General features: G+C 46.0%; 1 protein-coding gene across 1 annotated transcript; it reads right to left on the reverse strand.

Annotated features, from left to right (window-relative positions):
- Positions 1 to 1159: 1159 nt before the first annotated feature.
- LOC128263993 (cytochrome P450 307a1-like) lies at positions 1160 to 5132 on the reverse strand. The gene is given in 4 exon segments (XM_052999277.1): positions 1160 to 1724; positions 1726 to 2023; positions 4748 to 4903; positions 5024 to 5132. Coding segments are annotated over 4 exon segments (1128 nt in total).
- Between the last annotated feature and the right edge of the window lie 18613 nt (positions 5133 to 23745).

Raw genomic sequence — 23745 nt, forward strand, 5'->3', positions numbered from 1 at the left:
ACCCCAATATTCCTATTATCGATTGTTTCACCTCCCAGATGGATCAGCTGTCGCCAGAACAATGCCAAGTAAACCAAATTTAGTAAAGCTTTTATAGCGCACGTACCAATTTTTATTTAGATGAGTATTAAATATTCCGAGACCGTAATCCTGCGGTTTTATATATTTGCGGATCATGTTAAAAAATATTGATAATGGGACGACTGTATCTTACAGTTGTTATAGGAATGATCGGGTACAATTTTTTAATTTTGGTTGTCGTTAAAAAATTATTGCCTGTTGCCTGTTTTGACTCATTCCTTGACTTCGGTATTTATTAAAGCTGTTATACTTGTCGTATTGCAAACGCAGTGCTGATCGGAATGATATAGCAAAGCTCACTCGTCAAGGGTTTAAAAACTCAATTTTCCGCTTTATTCCTAAAAAATTCCAAAATTATTACCAATAAATAACCATATATTGAAAATTCATGACATTTTATTTACATTCGTTTTACAAAAACACAAATTTTTAACTTATTGGTCAAGTTCAGTTTTCTAAATTTATGTTTTTTAATTTTGTCCAGCTGCATTCGACCTGGGCGCTGATTTGGGATAATATGTACAGAAATATGTATTACGCTTTTCATCGGTAATACGTATTTCTGTAAATAAAGATATTTCTGTCAGGAAAGCATAAACAGTTAAAATTTAGTTTACTCTATACTATTAAAAGTTAAGTATAACATTTTATTTATTAAATGCAGTTTCTTGCGAAAATTTTTGTGACTGTCGTGCTTACAGATTTACAAATTATTATCATAAATGTTATGCAATCAAATTTATGATCTTGGTCGCAATAATAACTTAAAACATTTTGGCGGCAAAGCCACGCTCGATTTTTCTAATCTAATTTTTGAAATGTCAGCAGTATTAACATTATACATAGTTCTTTATAATATTTGCAAGTAATAGAAAACCAAAACCCCTTACGAGGTTTTGTCCAATGCATGTGCGCTTACCTACACTGAAAGGAAAGAAATGAGGAATAGTCTTTTTGAGCTGAAGCAAAGTGTTAATTTTTTTTTCCAAATCTGTCTAGCTTAATCTCACCCGACTTGCTGTTTCTCTGTTCGTCAAAGCTACCACAGAGGTCTGATTCCTCCGACCTTCTTTCAAAGTCAATCAATTTTAACGGATGATTTTTGATATATATTCTTTATTTCTAAAAATCGCTCAGGCTCGAATAGATCGGGACAACTCCAGTTTTTTTCGTTCATATTTAAAATAAAGTTATTTATAATAACGATTGTGCCCTTTGTAACGCCAAATCCAGATATTACTGTGTCTTCCAAAGCTACATGAGGAACAATAGGAGACGACGAATATCGTAATACTTCTGAAATCGAAGCCATTGTATATGGCATTACATTCATATCATAAAGACTAATACTTCTTAAGCCCTTATTGGAAACGATATGTACCTCTTGCTTAATTTGTTGACCAATCGATGAATTTTTAGCTATGTACGCCAGTGCCAACATTACCAAATTCCCAACCGCGGAGTGCCCCCCAATAAAATCTTCAAGCATAAAAATTATTGTATTACGCGATACATCTTGATTTTCTTTTAGACTTTTTAGCAAAGCATCAGTAAAAACTTTGTCAGGCTCTTCTAAATTAACGTTTATTTCCCGAAGGTTGACAATTCTATCTAAAATAAATGTACGTATTGTAGTGGACCAATGAACTATTTTTTATGTGATTATTGTAAAACGGTATTAACCACGGTAAGAAATCAAAAGAATATCCTTGGTTAATTTCCCAAAAGATTTCATCAAAGTACTCAACAATTTTTTGAAAATCTTTGTCGTTGTAATCGAACCGGACTGAACACATATATTGACAAAACATATTGGCACTGGCTTGAAGAATAAAAGGTTTTATGTCGCATGAATTTCCCGATGAGGTTTTATTAAGCTGGTCCAGTAAGTGAATAATTTCAAAGCCTCCGATATCAGACAACTTTGAAAAATATGTGGATGCTTCTCGAGGAGAACAATGCCGTCGTGCTAGATTTCTCCGTCTTTGTTGTTGTTTTATTTCTAAACTTACAATTTGGAACTTTCGCAAATTAGAGTTCTTAATCGCGAGCTATCCCAATCGGCCCCTCTATATTAAATTTTTGTTATGACCCAGCCGTAACAGTTCAGATCGTTTGTACACTTTTTTAGCGAAATTAATTGAGTAGAAAATCGTCATAGCTTTAATGTTTAAAAACATATACCCATATACATCGAAATTATGATGTCTTAAAGAATATTAAATTATTGCAACAAATGCAAGGGCATATAAACTTCGGCTTGCAGATGCTAGCTTCTTTCTTGTTTTTTTTTTTTTTTTTGAATTTAAATTTTGTTTAATTCTAGACGTAATTCTAAAATTATAAAACTAACCTATTATAATTTCAGTCAGAAGTTGCAACGCAGTGAAGGAAACAGTTCCGACCCGTCTGTCCGTCTGTCTTTCCCAAAATCTGTCTTTCTATTGCAATTGGACGACTATAGTATATAGACAAGTTCAAGTTTCAATAAAATCGGCCGACTGTATATATAAGAACAGTCGGAAAATTAAAACAAAAAAATGTAACTCCTCTATGCTTTGAATTTTTTGATATAGTAAAAGTTTACAAATTCAGAATTATGCTTTAATTTTATTAAAATCAGAAGGCGATAACATTTAACATACCTGCCATTGAAGATCGAATAATTGAGTAGAAAATTGTCATAGCTTTAATGTTTACAAACATATACCCATATACATCGAAATTATGATGTCTCAAAGAATATTAAATTATTGCAACAAGTGCAAGGGAATATAAACTTTAACTTGCCGATGCTAGCTTCTTTTCTTGTTTTTTTTTCGGAACGAGCCGGATTCGACGACTACAGCATATAGACTAGTTTGCGTAGAAACTGACTGAGATGGACAGACAAAAGGAAATGGCTAAATAGACTAACCTAGTGATGCTGATCAAAAATATGTATGCTTTATATTCCCTGCGTTGAAAACTTCTGACTAAAATTAGTGTAAAATAAAACCCGAGCGAACGCTATAGTCGATTTCCCCGACTATTAGATACCCTTTACTCAGATAACAAATTTTAAAATAAATATTCCCTCAGAAAACATTCGTGTTATAGCTGGCGCCATCTGCCAAACTGCATTGACAATACTACAAGAAAACACAATGACATTATCTTATGCAGAGAAGCTGCAGAGCACACAGGAACAATATAAAACCACACACACATTGACAAGTTTCCCCGGGGAAATTAATCACACAAATTCGCTGCTCTTTATATTGTCGGAAACGGTTCCTTCTACCTGTTACATACTTTTAAATACTTTTTTAATACAATATACCCTTTACCACTAGCCCGTGGTAACGTGTGTGGTGCCTTGAGAACCAGACAAGGACAGGGAGAGTCAGAGAGAGAGATGGCTATAAAAGAGAGCAGCGAAGGGCCGTGTGCAGAAGGAAGTTACTGGACGGCACCGGACTTCGGAACCTGATATTGGTGCCGTGCACAGAGGGCGAAAGGTCGAACGGTAAAGCCGTGAACTTTGGACCAGATGGCAAGGAGACGCCGATAACTGGCGGTAAACAGAGGCCTATATAAGCAGGCCGAGCGCAGGAAGCTGGATCAGTCGATTTCTACCAAGTCAACAAGTAACAGTCATCAAGTGAACCAGTAACCAGTGAAACAACGTGAGGAGCCAAGTAGAGCCGTGTGGAGTCATCAAGGAAACAAGATCGTTACGTCGAGATTTTCGGGACTTAAAGCTAAAGTCTCCGAATTGAGACACAGGTAGCTGAGGTCCTTACGGCATCACTCGGCTAAGTCCAGGCGATATGTCACAACTTCTGTCGCGATTTGAACTTGGCCTCCCACCCGGCGAGTCCGACAGAGTTGAACAAATAGAAACCTTCGACAAGGAACCGTGGACTCAGAAGGAAAGTTGTCTAGCACCAGCTGCCTGACTACAAGGACTGCATTGGCGAACACCGGCGTATGCCTGATCGTACTGCAGGAATTGTAAAAGGTCCTGGTGCGACTAGCCCGAAGGACGAGCGTTTGTTCAGCTAGTGTCTCAAAAGGCGTATGCGTTGAGAGCACAGCAGTTCACCGCGAGACTCCCAGAACGGCAGCTTACCGAATCGTGAGCGCTACGCCAACAAGGAGCGGAGCATGTCGTTATATCCGGAGGCAGAGCAAGGACAACGAGCGCCGTGTGAGCATCAGAAACGTCGAATTCTAAAGTCTGCGGCAGAGAGGGTAGGGTGGAAGCGTTCGTCTAGAACCTGGCGTTTGACACAGAGACTGCGTTGGCAGCTTCCGGCGCCAGCAAGGGACAGGAGGCTGCGACTGCGAAAGGCCTTGAGAGCACAGTGCCTGTTCACCCTAGTCAGCAATCACAACCCAGCGAGCCGTTTAACGTGGGAAGGAGCCGACGGCGGAGCATATTGTCAATACAAAACCCAGGCCGAGGGTCAAGTTGGCGAATAAAAGATCCTGGTATACTCCCAATCTTTCTGTGCGTTTTCACTGATCAATAGGGTGGTCACGTTTATATAAATTTGGTATGACGAACACTTACATTTTCTGAGCTAGCCGCACGATATTCGTAGCGAGCATTAAAATCAAGAAAATCAGTTCGTTACAGCACTTCCGTAATACCTCCTAGAATGCATTTGGATGGAGTTACCTCCATCCTTGGGTTCCTTAAGTACGACCAGGGTGTCGCCCTTCAAGTTCTCGTTCTCCAGTTGCCATTTTGTACGCTCATGCGACGAGGTGAGGTATTCCGTATGCCAACGTTTCCAAAAGCCTTGGTAAATTGATTGCACTTGATTCCATCGTTCTAAGCGGTTGATAGGAACATCTAAACGGGATGGTTCCGGTGCAGCAGTGTAGGGAGCCCCAGATCCTATTAACCTCTTCATATGTAACTTGATAGATCGAACTCAGGTTTCCCATATACCTCCGAAGTGTGGCGCAGAAGGCGGTATGAAGCGACACATTATTCCCTCGGTGGCAAAGAAATTAGCTAATGTTTCGTCTCTGATTTGGTCCACAGCCAGTATCCTCATTTCATCGAGTACGCGTCTGCTGCCATGAAATGTGGTGCTGTTGTCTGATAGAGAACAGTTGGCTTAGATCAGCGGGCTATAAATCGTTAAAACACTGCGATAAACGCCTTGGTGATTAGATCGCTCACAGCTTCGATATGGAGCGCCTTAGTTGTTAGGCATACGAATATTGCAGTCCATGCCTTTTCGATCCGTGGTGTGCGACCACTTGTTTTTTTGACCGAGATTGGGCCAGCATAATCCAAGCTGGTATGTTGAAAGCAGCGGCTTGCTTGAACTCGAGGTGATAGTAGATCTCCCATGATATGCCTACTTGTGCTTTTTCGTTGAAGGAAACAGCGTTTGCACTGGAATACCACTTTTTGGACAATGTTGCGTTAACCCAGAATCCAGTACTGTTCACGCAGATTCGTGAACGGCCACTCCAGTGTGCAGGTACATTATCAGCAATTGGAAAGTTCTTTGGAATCAGAATAGGATGCTTCGCGTTGTAGTTAAGAGACGACATCTCAATTCGTCCACCAACACGCATTAATTTCTCATCCTCCAGAAATGGAGAAAATCGAATCAGCTGCGATTTTGCGTGGAGCTGGAGTCCATTTTCGAGCTGTATGTACTCTTTTTGAAGGGCCTTTTGTTGAGTATGCCGGAGAAGTTAGCAACGCGCTGTCAGCAGCTCCATTGAGCTGGGGTACTCAGAAGTAGGCCTTTGCTTGAAACGAAGGCGTACAATGAAGCGATAGTAATAGCTAGTTACTCTTAAAAGTAGCGTCCATGATGAAATCTTGTTGATGAGTCGATTCGTCGATACTTTCATCAGGAAAGCTTTAAAGAGTGGAAGGTATTGCTGCAAGTTCCTCGGTGTTAATGACCGGATGTGTGGAAACGCGGAACTTGCTAGTCGACGGCGGCCATTCGTATTGTGGCTTGGCAAGCCAAGATGGGCCCTTTCACCAAAGTTCATGCTCGAGAAGCTTGGATGGGTAGGGACCTCGAGACGCGCAGTCGGCTGGATTGTCCTCAGAACGGACATGACTCCAGCAGTCGTTCAGGATCTCAGCCGTTCTGTTGCAGACGTATGTGTTCCAGTGCCGTGGTGGTGCAGACAGCCAGTGGAGCACTATCTCTGAATCCATCCAGCAGGTGGTGCTGCTTTTATGGGTGACACTCGTATTTTGGCGGCAATGAAGGTTATATGGAACCGGTCCGCAATTGCAAAACGACTGTAGGCGACCGCTCCATAATCGTGCATGGACGCGTCGGCGAATCCGTGCAATTGGATTTGTTGAAATGTTGAAACTAATGTTTCGAGGTACTTGACAGTGTTTTAGCGATGGAAAATCCTCAACTACGGCTTTCCAGCGTGAGTTTAAGTCTTAGGGAATTGTGTCGTCCCAGTGCGTAACAGCCGTCCAAGTTTCTTGAAATATGAGTTTGAGAATTACTGTAGTCGGCGCTGCAAGGCCTACGGGATCATCAATCTTGAAAAGTTGCGATAACAATTCTCGCTTCGTTGGATCAAAGCTGAGGTTAAAATCAATTGTTTTGATAAACATCACATCGCGACATGGGTACCACTGAACTCCAAGAACATCGATACGTTTCAGGCAAAGATTGCAGAAGGCGCCAACAGTAAGAACTCCACTTTCGTAACTTAAATTTCGCTTTGTCCAAAAGCTAAATAAATTCCGTTTGGGAACCAATAAGTCGTCAACTGAATCGCATCCAGTTGGTATACCGTCAAAATAGGCGTCGTGGGACAACACACGTGATGCTGCTGGGTACTCATGGCGATGATCGTCGGCTAACTGCTTAAACACTCTAACAGCCAGAAATTGAGGGGGCGCTAGGCCATAAGTGACGGTCAAAAGCCGAAAATGACTAATGGGCTCACTTTCACTTCTTCGCCAAAGAATGCGTTGAAAATTGGTGTGTGGCTTGGAAACTTGAATCCCTCGGAACATCTTTTCGATATCCGGACATAGGACATATCGGTGCTACCGGAAACGTAGACAAACTCGGAGCAGGTCACGCTGAATCGACGGACCAACATGAAGTCTGTTAGGGTTTTCTTCGATTTGAGCTGATTTCAGCTGTTCCATGTGACCACGTTGCAAGTAGTCATCCATCCTTGAACGGATACTCGACAAAATACGCTCCGTCTTCAGAGCGTGAGATTCTGTGGGGTCGCTGGAGTCCAAGAATGTCTGGCTAAGAGTGTTCATGTTCATGTCAAGATCCGCGTGATGTGTCAGAGCGGGAGCCTCGTGGTGCATTGTAAGACCCTGCAATAATCCAACCATCTATAGCTCCTGGCGTGCGGAATGTAGGATCTGCTAGAGGAAGCGCCGAAATTTGTTTCCACGCTAGAGATGTAGTGTCGATCGCTTGCGCTGGAAGCGATGACGTCAATGATGTCAGTATGACAGAGGCCAGTTCGATGATCTGCTCCGAATGTCGAGACCGCAGCTTAAAGTGTGCGCGTCCGCGAGTAAGACCTGCGTTGTTGGCTGCGAGGCCAAGAACTGAAATCCGATGCGTTCGACGCACGCCTATCCGCTGGACAAATGATTCCAAAGTGTCTTAGAGCATCCTGCATGTTGTGGTGTTTCCCCAGGCGTGATTACTTCTGCGAGGATGGTTGGCAAAAGGGTTTGCGAACCGGCAACCAGAATATTTTAAGGGTATGATGAGTGTAGTTGTTTTCTATAGCCGGAAAGCTCCCCGATGGTGGGTCTTCTTGAAGGCAATGTTGATTGGTTACGAGTGAAGACGCAGCTCGGGAGGTTGTGGGAAGTTCGGTACGGTAAACGCTTGTAGCTCCAATGTGTGATGTTTGCGGTGGCAAGCCCAACACGTGTTTTTTAAGGTACAACTGCCGACCATTTGTGAGAAGCTAAGGCAATTGAAACAAAGCTTTTTGGTCTTCAGGAATTCTCGGCGATTTGCGATGTCCAATGCGAGGAGTTGGTTGCACCTAAAAAGTGGATGATTCTGCTGGCACGATGAGCAATTGTGTTCTTCTCGTCGCGGATGAGCGTCAGCGTGGGGCAGCTGATCGTCGAGCTTGTGGCGCACGAACTTGTTGGAAGGCTTATAAGGTGTCGCAATGTGACGTCAAAAATTCAAGGAATTGGTTAATGGTCACACTGGCTAGATCAGAGTCGGCAAATTCAGCCCATGATTGACGAGTTTCGGCATCCAATTTGGATAGTATAAAAATTAAGCCAATTTCCGCACGGTGCTAATGTTACTGGTAGTGGCACTAGGTAGCGTTATAAAACTGTTCAGAAACGAACGTATAATTAATGATTGTTTGTTGTATCTTTTTCCAATTTGCCCCAGGCTTCACTGTAATTTTCATTCGTAAAGGGAACATGTTTGATTAATGCGAGCGCATCACCAGATAAATAGGATTTTATATAATGAAATTTTTGACTATCAGTGAAACTTGAATTTGTTCCGATGGATCCCAAAAACATATCAGAAAAATGTTTCCAGTCCTCATAATTTACCGAAAAGGTTGGGAGTTTGATTCGCTCGAATTGAAAATCCAGTCGGCTTCTATGAGAATCGTTCAGGGTTTGATCCGGTAGTACAGTATTATCAACGGCATCCACCTTTAATTCCTCAAGAGAATAACTCAGTATTGCATTAGTTGAGCAATATCAAGGTCATCCTCGGGATTTTCCCAACCCTCTTTAGACTCGAATCCGTACAGCTTCTCCGAAAGCCGCATGAACCGTAAGTACTAGTTTTGTAGTTGAGCCAATCGCGCGACAAGGGTCGGGATTCCACGAATTTAAGGGCATGCTTATGCGCCCGAGTAATTTGGCTTTTGCAAAAGCCCCGCTGTGAATCACACTCCGCATGGCGATCGAGACTAGGAGACGGTTCTTTACGATGTAGGAATCTATTGATCACCATTGACAAATTCGAATTTAATTAAATTTCCCGAATGCAAATACGTTACTGGCTATCCGGCTCGAAGGACCAATAATTTTATGTTGATAAATGATACGCCAATAGTGTAACTCTTTGGTTTGATCTTTTTTTGCATTCACCGAAAATTCTAAATTAAATGGGTTGATACGCGCGCTGCGCTGCGGTTGCGTTGGTAGCAAAAATGTGATGACTGTAGGTTCGCAGAGTAATTTAGAATAGGCAGAGTCATAGAAGATTAATCTTAATTATTTCGTAAACATGTTACCGTTTTGAGATGAATGGAAAAGTACTGCCTAAGACAATGCAGTTGGTCAAAGCTCTTACATATACATATGAATTAAGTTGCGCTTCTTGCGCTCGTGTGAGTGTGGATGGATATAATACAATGATAACGCATCGAACTGCGCTTATAAGATAAGATGAGATAATCAAAGTAAACGTATAGGGTGTCTGGTTCCCAAACACCATCTTTAATTAGTTTTTCAACTTGTTTATCTATTTCTTCTTTTTGGCTATGGGGTTTCTTATAATTTTTAATATAAACTAGAAAGTCATCCTTCAATCTTAATTTTTTTTTTATGAAAATTATTTGAGGGTATAGATTTATTTTTTTAGTCCGAATATATATAAATTCGGTGCATAATTTAGTGAGGGTATTTTTAAACATTTCAGGAAAATTCTTTATTAATTAGGATAGGACTTCGATATTTCTGATTTCTGTATTTTGTGGTTTTTGATAGTTTTTTAATGGCTCTTAATCGACTTTAGTAATGTTTATAATTTTATTAGCATCCGTCGTATTTAAAATGGGGACAAATGTATTATTTGAATAATCTATTTTGCTTGCTATTATTACACCATCGGCTATATATTGGTTTTTAATAAGTATTTCTTTGTGAGACGTGTTTATATAAATTTGTCTTACGACTTCAGATCGAGCAGGAATTATTAGATTATTGTCTAATGAATGTATAATTGGAATGTTGATCTCTTGATCCAAGTTTTCGGGTCTAGCTATTAACCAGTCATGATCTGTTTGGAAATATAGTTGGCAATTAAATGTTTTTAGGAAGTCCATTCCTATTATACCATCTCAGGGTATTGCAAAGTCGTCATTAACCATTTGGAATTTTAAAGGGATTATAATTTTTCCTGTTTGTATTTTTATACCCATGCAGAGGGTAGTATAATTTCAGTCAGAAGTTTGCAATGCAGTGAAGGAGACATCTCCGACCCTATAAAGTATATATTCTTAATCAGCATCACTAGCAGAGTCGATCTTGCCATGTCCGTCTGTCCGTCTGTCCGTCCGTTTCTACGCAAACTAGTCTCTCAGTTTTAAAGCTATCTGCATGAAACTTTCCCAAAAGTTGTCTTTCTATTGCAGGTAGTATATAAGTCGGAACGAGCCGGATCGGACGACTATAGCATATAGCTCCCATAGGAACAATCGGAAAAACAAATTTAAAAAAATTATAACTTTTCTATTTTTTAATTTTTTTTAGTTCTTTGACACATAGTAAAGGTTAATTATTTCAGAATTACGATTTAAATTTCATAAAAATCGAACGACTATAGAATATAGCTCCCATAGGAACAATCATAAAAATAAATAATAAAAAAATTATAACTATGGTGTTTTTTAATTTTTTTTAGTGCTTCGAGATATAGTATTGGTTAAATATTTCAGAATTACGGTTTAAATTTCATCAAAATCGGACGACAGTAGCATTTAGCTCCCTTAGGAACAATCGTATAGCTGGCATAGGAACTATCGAATAATTAAGCTGAAAATCATCATAGCTTCAATGTTTTTAAACATACTCGCAAGTAAATCATAATTTTAATGTCTTCAAGAGTATTTAGTTTTTGAAATAGCTGCAAGGGTATATGAACTTCGGCACGCCGAAGTTTGCTTCCTTTCTTGTTAATCTTGTAGTGACTTCGATGCTTATTGTTCTTTCCCTTAAGGTACTCTGCTGTAAATTGAAATTCTTCTAGATCTAGTCTCATTCTTGTTAATTTAGAAGTTTGGATTTTCATTGAAAATTAATATGTTAAAGGCTTATGATCTGTTTTAATGGTGAAGGGTTTACGATAAACATATGGTCTGAAATGACTTATAGCCCAATTAATTGCTGCTATTTCTTGTTCAGTTGTTGACTTGCTACTTTCGCCTTTTGTAAATGTTCTAAAGGCTTATGCTATTAGGAAGTCTACCCCATCATATGACTGGGTTAAAACTGCTCCGCAAGCTTGTTTACTGGCATCTGTTGTTATACTGATTTCTTTATTGAAATCTGGGTATTGTAAGAGAGTTGGTTGAATTAATGCATTTTTAAGTTATTTTGACATTCAGGTGTCCAATTTAATGTAACATTTTTCTTGCAAAGATAAGCTAAGTGTCTTAAGTAGTGAGAAAAATTTGGTATAAAACGTCTGTAATGTTCCAAAAAGCTACAAGTCTTCTTGATTCATCTGCCTCAGAAGAGACTGGGTATTAAATTATTACGTTATATTTTTTTATCATCAGGTAAAATTCCTTTCTTTGCGCATTTATGGCCAAAGAATATGACTTCGTGCATAAAAAATCATGGGTGTAGTTTGAGATTGTGTTTTCGGCATAGGGTAAATACGTTAGTTAAATTTTTGATCATATGATTTTCAGAACAACCTATTACTACCAGGTCATCCATGTAAAGGAAAGCTTGTGATGGTTCTAGTCCCGAAAAGGCTAGTGTCATCATCCTTTGAAATGAATAAAGGGCTATTTTTATACCATAAGGTAATCGTTTGAAACGGTATAAACCAGTGCACGTTGAAAATGAAGTCCTTTTCTAAATTAATTTGATGGAATCCGGACATTGAATCCAGACATGAAAAAGATTTTGCTCTGCCAAGTTGATCAAGAATATTATCAATTCAAGGTAATGGGAATTTATCTGCTAATAACTTTTCGTTATTTTGTAGGTAGCCGATAACTAATCTCCGTCGTTTTTCTTCCATTCCAGGAAGTGATTTTTTGGGTACAAGAAGTAATGGGCTATTGTATTCTGATACAGAGGGTTCTACTATGCCATCTTTAATTAGTTTTTCAAATTCTTTATCGATTTCTTCTTTTGTTGTTTTATAATTTTTAATATAAACTGGAAAGTCATCCTTCAACCTTTTTTTTTTGTCCATAAAAGTTATTTGAGGATATAGGTTCCTTTTTTAGTTCGAATATATCAGTAAATTCGATGCATAATTTAGTGAGGGTAATTTTAAATATATATATTATAATAAATATTTCTTTGCGAGACGTGTTTATATAAATTCGTCTTACGACTTCAGATCAAGCAGGAATGATTAGATTATTGTCTATTGAATGTATAATTGGAATGTTGATCTCTTGATCGAAGTTTTCGGGTCTAGCTATTAACCAGTGATGATCTGTTTGGAAACCAGGTTGGCAATTAAATGTTTTTAGGAAGTCCATTCCTATTATACCATCACAGGGTATTGAAAAGTCTTTATTAACTATTGGAATTTGAAATGTATTATAAATTTTCCTGTTTGTATTTTATAATTGGTCCTCAAGAACTAGTGGGATGGTTCGAAGGGAGGCTTAGCTGAGGCCACCAGGCGGGTCGCAGGTATCGGATAGCGAACGACCTTCTGGGAAGGTTAGTTGCGAATAAGCGTAAGCAAATAAGCAACCCCGGACAAACAGCGGATATACCGATGGAGGTATACCGACAAGACGCTTGTTTGGCCGTCTTAACACCGTAGCCTTACACACCCCCTCCCTCACAGCTACCTACCTCCATCCTATCCCCCACATCTCACCTCGGTGCCGGACTAAGGTGTCATTCGACCCGTGCCGATAGTCAGCCTGGCTGGGGACCCGAGTTAACAAATAGCCCAGTCGCAAACGGAGGGTTCAGGCAAGTGGCGACCGTCTGTCCTAAGTACGCCTTACCCGGGTACGGCGGACCACATACTTCTCCGCAACTCGTGGGACCCCATGAAGAAAAATAAAACAATAAAAATCCCGCAGGATATCCCTGCAACCGGTGTCGCAAGACACTTCGAGGAAAGATCCCTCGAAGGCGACAGACCCCGCGCACCCGCCTAGGACTACACCAGCAGCCCAGACATTCCCAGCCAGGGAGCGTGGGGTGCCAGCAGGAGCTACCCTGCCAGCACGCCCACCTCTCGCATCTGATAGGCCAACCTCTATCAGACAGCTGAAGAAGCAGGACGCCCTTCCAGCCCTGGGACAGCCCGGAGGACTGGACGACCCCAACAGGCGTGGCCTGCCAGGGTCAAAGGTAAAGTGGTACCTGAGGTACCTCATGAAGGGCATGACACCGGAGGAGGCCTTGAAGAAGGCGAAGGAGCCGAGGGAGCAGCCGGCATTGGGGACAGCACCGGCTGGCAAACGGCTGAACACCAGCCGCACACCACCAACGGACACCCCCAAAAGGTCTAGGCACGGCCCAGGGGCTAGTGAGACGTCCTCACGGGTCCCTGAGCAAGAGGGGCCTAGCACATCAGCAGCAGCGGCAGAAAAGGCAAAAGTGCGGGCCAGGAAGATACCTTCCCAGCCCCATCAAAACCAGAAGCCGACAACCGCTGGAGGAAGACCCTCTAGCTCGGCACCGCCGGTCATCGGACCCCGTCCGACTTACGCGGAGGCTGCCAAGAAAGCCACCCTCATCAGGGTGGCTATACTCCCGGAGGGTTTCCCGGCGGCCAGCCTGACCGCAAAGGAACTATCCGGGCTCCAGGAGTCGGTCATGGACGAGATCTACGTCAGCGTGGAGCGGTCCCGTCGTGTTCAGGGGAATTCACTTCAGGGTGGGTTACCTGATTATCGACTGCCTGGATGAAGGCTCAGCTGAGTGGCTCAAGATTGCCGTACCTCAGCTGCGGACGTGAAGGGGGTACCCCTAGAAACCCGCACGGGAGCAGACATCCCGGCAGCGTACAACGCCACGTTGTTCTGCCCGAGGAGCTCCGACCGGACCAATGAGGAAATATTGGCCTTCATTGGTTTCCAAAACCGGGTCGAGACGGACGCCTGGAAGGTCATCTCCAGGAAGAACGACGGAGCTGGTGCACTCCTGGTCGTAGGGATGGACCAGACCGGAAGGGATGAGATAGTGGAGCGTGACCACAAACTCAACTTCCGGTTTGGCCACGTCACCGTGAGCGGTCTGAAAAAGACCAAGAGAGCTCCGGAAGAGACGCCCAATGACGGCACATGCAAGGCTGTCGAGGATACCCTCGAACCACTGAATGTGGAGTCGAAGCTACAGAGTGGTGAGCAGGATGAACAATCCATCACCAGCATGGACATTGGGGACGACCAAGGGGATGGACACCCTATATCATCCCAAGAGCTGGCCCAGGAGCTCCTCCTGGACGAAAGCTGCGAAGAAGCCGAGGTTACCGTGATAGACGGTGGTGGAGAGACTTGGTCTTTCTCTTCACCAGACCTCACGGAGCATCAAACCTCGGAGTGATGGCTGCAACAAGCAGCACTCGGCTAGCCCAGGTAAACATCCATCGGGCCAAAGCAGCATCTGCTGTCTTGGCGAGGATGTTCACCTCCCAACACCTCGGGCTAGCCCATGTACAGGAGCCATGGTGGCACCATGGCATAAAAGGCCTGTACACGAAGGACACTAAGGTAATATGCGATCCAGGAGGATCACCTCCCAGATCATGCATCGTTATAAGGAAAGATATCAATTATAGTATCTTTTCAGAGTTCATGAGCAGAGACTGCGTCGCCGTAACCATCAACGGCACAGAAGCTGCACCGAAGCTAGCAGTGGCCTCCGCCTACTTTGCCGGGGAGGAGGCCTGTCCACCGCCAGGAATACCCGGGCTAGTGGACCACTGCCGGACGAACAAGATCCCCCTCATCATAGGATGTGATGCCAACGCACATCACGTGATCTGGGGTAGCACGGATGTCAACAACAGAGGTGAGCAATTACTAGAATTTATTTTAAACAATAACCTAGAGATCTGTAATGTCGGCGCCAGGCCGACATATGTTACTAGGGTACGAGAAGAGGGGCTAGACATAACTCTAGTAACCAATTCTTTTAAACCCCACATTAAGAACTGACATGTGTCACCAGAAGAATCAATGTCCGACCACAGGACAATTTTGTTTGAAGTAGCCTTCAAAACAAAAAGATGTAACCCTAAAAGAAACCCCAGAAAAACAAACTGGGACAAATTCAGGTCAACTCTAGAGCTCAATCTTTCCAACGAACCGTCAGGATACCCTAGACATCCCTTGGAATTAGACAGAGCGGTAGACAACCTGGGCCACAAGATAGTAAATGCCTTTGAAGATAGTTGTCCTCTAGGCAGACAGAGGCGGGAAACAGACGCACCATGGATGAATGCTAGTCTTGAACGACTACGAGTAACCACTCGGAAGCTCTTCAACAAACCAAAAACTGATAGAAACTGGGAACTATACAGGCAAAGCCTGACGCTCTACAACAAAGAGATCAGGAAGGCCAAACGGAAAAACTATAGGAACTTCTGTGAGGCAATAAGTAACGTCAACGAGGGCGCGAGACTGCAAAAAGCAATGGCTAAAAGTGCAGCGGATAGTAATTTAGCCCTGAGGAAAGGGAATAACACCTTCACCTCCACGGATCGGGAGAAACTAGAATTGCTATTTGACACGCATTTCCCGGGGAATACTCCCACGTGATCAATATAGAACCCCTAGGACAGTAGCCAGTGACTGGGCAGCAGCCAAATCTATAGTTACGCCCGAGAAACTCAAATGGGCTATTGGAACCTTCCAACCATTTAAATCACCGGGATTAGACATGATCTCTCCAGCTTTCTTACAGCAGGGGCAGGAACTACTCCTAACCCGCCTAAGAATACTAATGGTGAGCAGCCTAGCCCTTAGGTATATCCCAAGTGCATGGTGCAGCGCTAGGGTGGTCTTCATCCCCAAGATCGGGAAGAAAGACATCACCAGCCCAAAGTCCTTCAGACCTATCAGCTTAACTTCGTTTTGTCTTAAAACGCTGGAAAAACTGGTAGACTACAACATCAGAAGAACAGCTCTCAGAGACTGTCCGCTGCAAAACATCACAGCATGCATATAGAGCAGGCCGTTCAACAGACACTGCACTTTATCAACTATGTCGCACCCTAGAAGGGGCAATTGACAGCAAAGAAATAGCTATCTGTGCCTTTCTAGACATAGAGGGAGCCTTCGACAACACATCACATGATGCAGTTCGAGCTGCCCTGTCCAGAAGGAACATAGACACTACTACGAGCAAATGGATTGGCAACCTACTTGAATCCAGGCAAGCAACATGTACACTGGGTTCGGAAAGAGTGACAATTGCTACCAGCAAAGGCTGCCCGCAAGGAGGAGTACTGTCCCCTCTGCTATGGAGTCTGCTAGTAGATGACGTCCTCAGCAAACTTGCTGGAAAAGGAATTCAATGTCAGGGATACGCCGATGACATCGTGATAATCGCCAGAGGCAAATTTGAAGCGACACTCTGCGACATCGTCCAACTCGGACTAAGGACAACGCTGGACTGGTGCAGGGAGGTTGGACTCAACTTAAATCCTGCTAAGACAGTCATCGTTCCTTTCACAAGGAAGTACAAACTACAGAGAATGAGACAAATCTCACTGCTAGGAACTCCTATAGAAGCTAGCCGAGAGGTTAAATATCTAGGAATCACTTTAGATAGTAAACTGACTTTCGCTTCCCATGTCCAAAAAACATTGGAAAAGTGTTACAGAGCACTCTATACCTGTCGGAAAATTGCTGGGAAATCCTGGGGAACCAGGCCTCAGATAATACGATGGCTATACTTAATGATCGTGAGACCAATCCTCACTTACGGAGCACTTGCATGGGGCAAACGAGCTAAGCTCATCAGCATGCAAAACCAGCTAGGAAAAGTACAAAGACTTGCCTGCGTATGCATGACAGGGGCAATGAGGACCTGTCCTACAACTGCCTTAGAAGTTTTGATGGAGCTAACACCACTCCACTATGTGATTGATATCCAACGCAAAGCTACACTCCTGAGAATAAGCACTGAGGGCACAGGTAGTGGTTGCATTCTAAATAACAGGGATGCGACTAATCTGTTAGGTGAGGTGCCCCTAATACTCCACCCTAGGGATGAAATGACAGCCGAACTAATCTTCGAGCAGAACTTCACAGCACACCTAGGCAATAAGAAAGATTGGACCACACTGTCTGAAGTGCACCCGATGGCTAAACACACCATTGCATGGTACACAGATGGATCCCTGACACAACAAGGCACGGGCCTTGGAGTGGTAGGGCCTCGCATAAAATACCACGAATCCCTTGGCCAATACACCAGCATATTCCAGGCTGAGGTATGTGCCATTGGACGTTGTGCGGAGCTCAACATACAGCGTGGATACAAGGAAAAGGACATATCGATCCTTTCGGACAGCCGAGCAGCAATTACTGCTTACATAGCAACAAAATCACCTCGAAGCTAGTCCTAGAGGTGAAGAGTAAGCTAAATATTTTGGGCAGCCGAAACAGGCTGGCCCTCAGATGGATTCCGGGACATAAGGATATATCCGGAAATGAACTTGCCGTTAAAATGGCAAGACTAGGAGCCGAACAGCCCCTGATAGGCCCAGAGCCCTACTGTGGCATAGGGAGGCACACTATAACAGTATACCTTCGGAAAGAGGAAGGCGCCATGAGACAAGAACACTGGAGAAATACCCCAGGCCTGAGGCAAGCCAAAACTCAAATAAATAACTACAACAAGAAAAGGTTCACGGAACTTATTCAACTAGGGACAAAATTCACAAAGAATCAACCCACTAAAACTCCTCGACTTTGTGAGGAGTCTTAAAACTCCCCACAAATTCCCAGGCAGGAGAGCTGCATAGCAACAGCGAAGGAGGCGAGAATGCCGGAGGAGTCAAGGGCAACAAGGTCAAACGGTAAACAACGGACCTTGGACCCGGGCAAAGCGGAGACACCGTGAATTAACGGTACCACGCTGGACATTGGACCCTCATACGGCAAGGGCAACAGGGTCGAACGGTAAATTGGCGGACTTCGGACCCGCACAAAGAGGACGCACCGTGAACTAACGGTGCGGCAGTGGACCTTGGACCCGATCACGCGAGCTGGAAAAGGGAAATAAAGGGACCATCACAGGCTATAAAAGGTGGCGCAAGCGCAGCACAAGGAAGAGTAATAGTGCGAGAATCAAAGCGAGTGCGTGTACGCGAGACTAGTAGCAAGTTAATCAAGTGCCGAGTACCAGGATCAAGATCGCAAACACCTTGCCGGTCCCGTTAGTGAGGTTCGCATAACATCCAGAGTCTTGACGGAGCCGTCACAAGGCAGATACCAGCAACAGTCGACGACGAGGAGCGACGCCGCGAAGGACAGCGACGAGGAGCGACGCCGCAGAGGACGACGACGAGGAGCAGCAGCAGCTGAAGAGCCGCGAGGCTTGTACAAGGAGACGAATAAAGGCAGTTACGATCCCAACAGAACTCTTGCGTTATTCATTGGTCAAAGGCAATCACCCAAAATAAATTTGGTGGAACGAACCCATAACCTCTCTGAGCTAGCCGCCCGTTAACGTAGCGAGCGAGAATACATAGAAATCAGGTCGTTACATCTGGCGCCCAACGTGGGGCGCAGATGCCGAAGGCCTTATAGCAAGCCTGGATATTCAGAGCATGGCAAGCGACGGTGGCCAAGCAAGTCCGAGAGTGGAACTTTCGGTACGACGGCAACGACAAGCCACTGGAGTTCCTGGAGCAGGTGGAGTGGTCAGCCGTGACATATGGTCTGGATATAAACCAGATCCCCACGAGCAATGCCGGAGCTGCTGCAGGGCAGAGCCCTAAAGTGGTTCATAGCCAACAACCGGCAGTGGGACAACTGGGGAGACTTCATATTCAGCTTCCAAGGATATTTCCTTCCTCGAGGCTACATGGAGAAGCTTGCGGACCAGGTCAGGCAGCGGAGGCAGACATACGGGGAAAAATTTAAAGATTACATGGTGGACATGCAGACGATGATGCGGCCCCTGGGTATGTCTGCCAAAGAAGTCCTGAACAGGATAAAGGAGAACAGCACGCCGGCCCTCCGAATGTTTATCCGGCCGTACGAGTGTCGGCACCTGGACACCCTGATGGCGCTGGCAGACGAGTTTGAGGAGCTGGAGGAGCAACGGAGAAGTTTGAAATGGAAAACCACTCCCACAGGACACAGAACCGCCCAGTGCCAAGGCCAAGGACAGAGCAGGGTGCGGTGTGTAGGCGGTGCCAGGAGGACACGGAGGCGCCACGGAGGCATACGCCGCAGGAACACGGACCACCAGCCGATCGCAGTGGATTTATACAGAATCCGGCCAACGCGTGTCGCAGATGCGGGGGCGCGGACCACTGGACGAAGGAGTGCCGGAACCGGCGACTCACATTCTGCTGGCGATGCGGAAAGATAGGCGTCCGAACGGTGGAGTGCTGTTCGGGAAACGCGCAACGATCCCAGCCTCCGAGGGGCGGCCAGGGATCGTAAGGTGCTGCCTCTCAAAAATAATGGGCGACCTGAAGGCGGAAGAAATGCAACTGTCCGCCACAGTGCTCATAGGTGACGCGAACGTTAAGGCCACGGTGGACACCGGCGCGACAGCGAGTTTCATCAGCAAAGAGCTGGCGGTCAGGCTGCAGGCGGCAGGAAAGGTTGGACCCACAAAGAGGCAAGTACGGATGGCGGACGGTAGATGCGGAGACGTAAAATCGCAGTTAGAAATTCAAATCGGACTTGGCACAAGAAAAGTGTCAATGGAGCTGCTGATCCTCCCAGGATTGATCGACGAACTGGTGCTAGGATGGAACTTCCTCACCAAAATCGGAGCCGAGGTGAAATGCGCAGGTCACAGAGTGATGATACCGGCGAGGGACAGACACCGAGGCTGGCTAGAGGAAAAACTGTCGGTAGCAGTCGTGGAAGCCGCGAAGGAATTTTCGGAGAAGGATGTGGACCAGTTTTTAAAGACCGAGTTGGAGAGCCTGGAAAATCTGCAAGGCACGTCAAACGTGGCAGTACACAGGATCACCATGAAGGACGATCAGCCGGTCAAACAGCGGTACTATCCGAAGAATCCAAAAATGCAGGGCGAGATCAACGCCAAAGTAGACGAGCTACTTGAAAAGGGATGCATCGAACCGTCAAGGAGTCCGTACAGCTCACCAATAGTCATGGTGAGAAAGAAGACCGGGAAATGGAGGCTCTGTGTGGATTTCAGGCAGATCAACGCAAAATCCGTGAAGGATGCATATCCAATGCCGATGATCCACTACATCCTGGACCAACTCCGAGAAGCTAAATATATTAGCAGCCTCGACTTAAAGGACGGGTACTGGCAAATACCGTTGGAGGCAGCCAGCAGGCAGTATACCGCATTCACAGTGCCAGGGAAAGGCCTGTTTCAATGGAAAGTTATGCCTTTCGGTTTACACTCGGCATCGGCAACATTCCAGCGGGCGTTGGACCAGGTAATTGGACCTGAAATGATGCCGCACGCTTTCGCGTATCAGGATGATATAATCGTCATCGGACGGACACTAGAGGAGCACATGCGGAACCTAAAGGAAGTATTCAGAAGACTGCGAGCGGCAAACCTGAAAGTAAACGCGGATAAGTGTAAATTCTTCAGGAAGGAACTTCAATACTTAGGGCATCGCATTACAGACCAGGGCATCGGGACGGATCCAGAAAAGGTATCAGCGATAGCATTGCTGAAACCACCGGCAAATGTCAAAGAACTACGGCAGTACTTGGGAGAGGCGTCGTGGTACAGGCGTTTTGTGCCAGATTTTGCCACGCTAGTGCATCCGTTGAACGCCCTTCTCCGAAAGGGTGTCAAATGGGAATGGACCGACGACCACCAGCAGGCCTTTGAAGCTGTCAAGGCAAGATTGGTCGCCGACCCAATTTTGGCATGCCCGGATTTTACAAAGCCGTTTGTGCTGCAGACCGATGCCAGCGATTATGGGCTGGGCGCCATTCTCACTCAAAATTCCGACCAGGGTGAGCGTGTGATATCCTATTCCAGTCGGACCCTAAACGGGTCGGAAAAAAGTTACTTCGCCACTGAAAAGGAATGTTTAGCAATCGTGTGGGCCATAAGAAAATTAAAGCCATACCTGGAGGGATACCACTTCAAAGTGATAACAGATCACATGGCCTTGAAGTGGTTGAATAGCATCGAGAGCCCAACCGGAAGAATCGCGCGGTGGGCACTGGAGCTCCAGCAATACGACTTCGAAATAACATACAGGAAAGGCCAGCTGAATATTGTGGCGGACGCATTGTCGCGGCAGCCCTTACCCGAAACCTGCCGAAGGTTGAAAACGAAGTCGCCGGGTCAGTCAGCAGAACAAGCCGAATGTAGCTGGATAAGGGACATAAGGGGCAAGATAGCACAGAACCCCCAAAAATATCCGGACTATTTAGTGGAGGCCGACCGGCTGTACCGGCACATTCCTCACAGAGCAGGCAACGAGGATGTGGTCGCATGGAAGCTATGCGTACCAATCGGGTCAAGGCAGCGAGTCATGGTGGAGAACCACGATACGCCGACGGCCGGACACATGGGCAGCCGGAAAACGATCGCGAGGGTGGCAGCGAGGTATTATTAGCCGGGCATGCACCGCGACATTAGGAAGCACGTGAGGAACTGTGAGAGCTGCCTCAGGTACAAGCCCAGTCAGCTCCAGGCAGCCGGAAAAATGCTCACACAGATCCCAGAGGAGCCCTGGGCCACAGTATGCGCCGATTTCGTTAGGGCCGCTTCCTCGGTCGAAACACGGGAACTCGATGCTACTAGTGCTCGTAGATCGGTTCTCGAAGTGGACGGAAATAGTACCAATGCGGAGGGCTACCACGGAGACGCTGGAAAAGGCAATCCGGGAAAGGATTGTCTCAAGGTACGGCGTGCCGAAGGTCTTAATCACCGATAACGGGGTGCAGTTCACGAGCAGGGCGTTCAAGCGGTTCCTGACAGAGTTGGGAGTGCGGCACCAGTTCACAGCCCCGTACACACCACAAGAAAATCCCACGGAGAGGGCCAATAGAACCGTAAAAACAATGATCGCCCAGTTTGCCGGACAAGACCAGAGAACGTGGGATGAGAAATGGCCAGAATTGCAGCTGGCCGTGAACACTAGTGTAGCCGAGTCCACAGGGTATTCGCCGGCATTCGTCACGCAGGGTAGAGAGCCCAGGTTACCGAGCGCGTTGTTTGATGAAGAAACCACCGGCACAGGAAGGGAAACCCAGACCCCGTCGGAGAATGCGAAAAAAATAAACGAAATATTCGAGCTGGTCAGACGGAACATGGAGAAGGCGGCGCAGGATCAGGCGCGCCACTACAATCTCCGGAGGCGCCCTTGGAAACCACAGATTGGAGACACGGTATGGGCCAAGGAGCACCATCTATCCAAGGCGGCAGAAGGATTCGCGGCGAAACTGGCCCCCAGATACGAGGGACCATTTAAAATAATTAATTTCGATTCTCCGGTTATTTGCAACCTGCGGCACGAACACACGGGCAAGGAAAGGAAAACACACATAAGCCAGTTAAAACCCCAAAGCAAAGAGGGGCAGTCTCAACAAATCCGGCGTATCGGAGGAGCACTGTACCCTAACCGAAGAAAGGGGAAGGACGATACACAGTATCGAAATTAACGGTCAAGCACACACACACAGGCACACACATCAGGAGCGCGAGAGCGGGACAGGGAGGGTTTAAAAAGCCGTAGGCACCGTTACCGGCTAAACACACACATGCACGGGTTGCGTAGGAGGCGTGTACACGGAGGGCACCGTTACTTTTAAACGTTACACGGACACAGAGCGGAGAGCGAGTCCCGTTACCGGTACACGTCTCCGCGAATAACGGAACCGAGGATACGCGGAAGAACCGAGGTTTCGTCAGCGACGGCGCTGCATGGTGCAGGTCTTTCCAAACAAGATCGTCATCATGAGCGCACGTGAATATAACACCCAACAGCGAGTGGAACACGAGGTGAGGGAGGAGCGCGCCAGGGAACAGCCAGTGGCGAAGTGGAGACGGGACTCCGATTCCGTTCTCCAGCTTCTGGCGTCCCCCCTGGTGTCGCGATCCCCGTCACCGATCAGCGAGGCGGACGAGGAGTCCACCGGGGAGATCTCGGACGTGGAGCTGCCGTCCGAGGAGGAGGACCCAGGCGCAGACGCGACGGAGATCGCAGAGGTCGTCGCCATCTCTTCCGACGAGAGTGGGCCGGAGGACGCGAGCGAGGAGGAGGAGGAGGGGACGGAGACCGTCAGTCCCGAGGTGTCGTCGGACGAGGACGACGTGGCGCGGCGAGCTGAGGGATAGGATGATCTTCCGCCGGTTGAGCAGGGCGACGGCAGGGCTCGGGAGGATCGGCCTAGGGCACATACCACCGTCGGGCGAGCCCAAAGAGTGGGCTCGTATATTGGAGCGGCGAGGTGTGCAGCAGTCGCCGCGTGGCAGCAGAGGCTGAGGGACGCCGAGGCCGAGGAGGCCGCACTGTGGGAGCCGCCGCAGCCGCCGCAGGAGCAGCCACAGCCGCCGCAGGAGCA

Source organism: Drosophila gunungcola, unplaced genomic scaffold (assembly GCF_025200985.1).
Source record: "Drosophila gunungcola strain Sukarami unplaced genomic scaffold, Dgunungcola_SK_2 000042F, whole genome shotgun sequence".
Classification (NCBI taxonomy): domain Eukaryota; kingdom Metazoa; phylum Arthropoda; class Insecta; order Diptera; family Drosophilidae; genus Drosophila; species Drosophila gunungcola.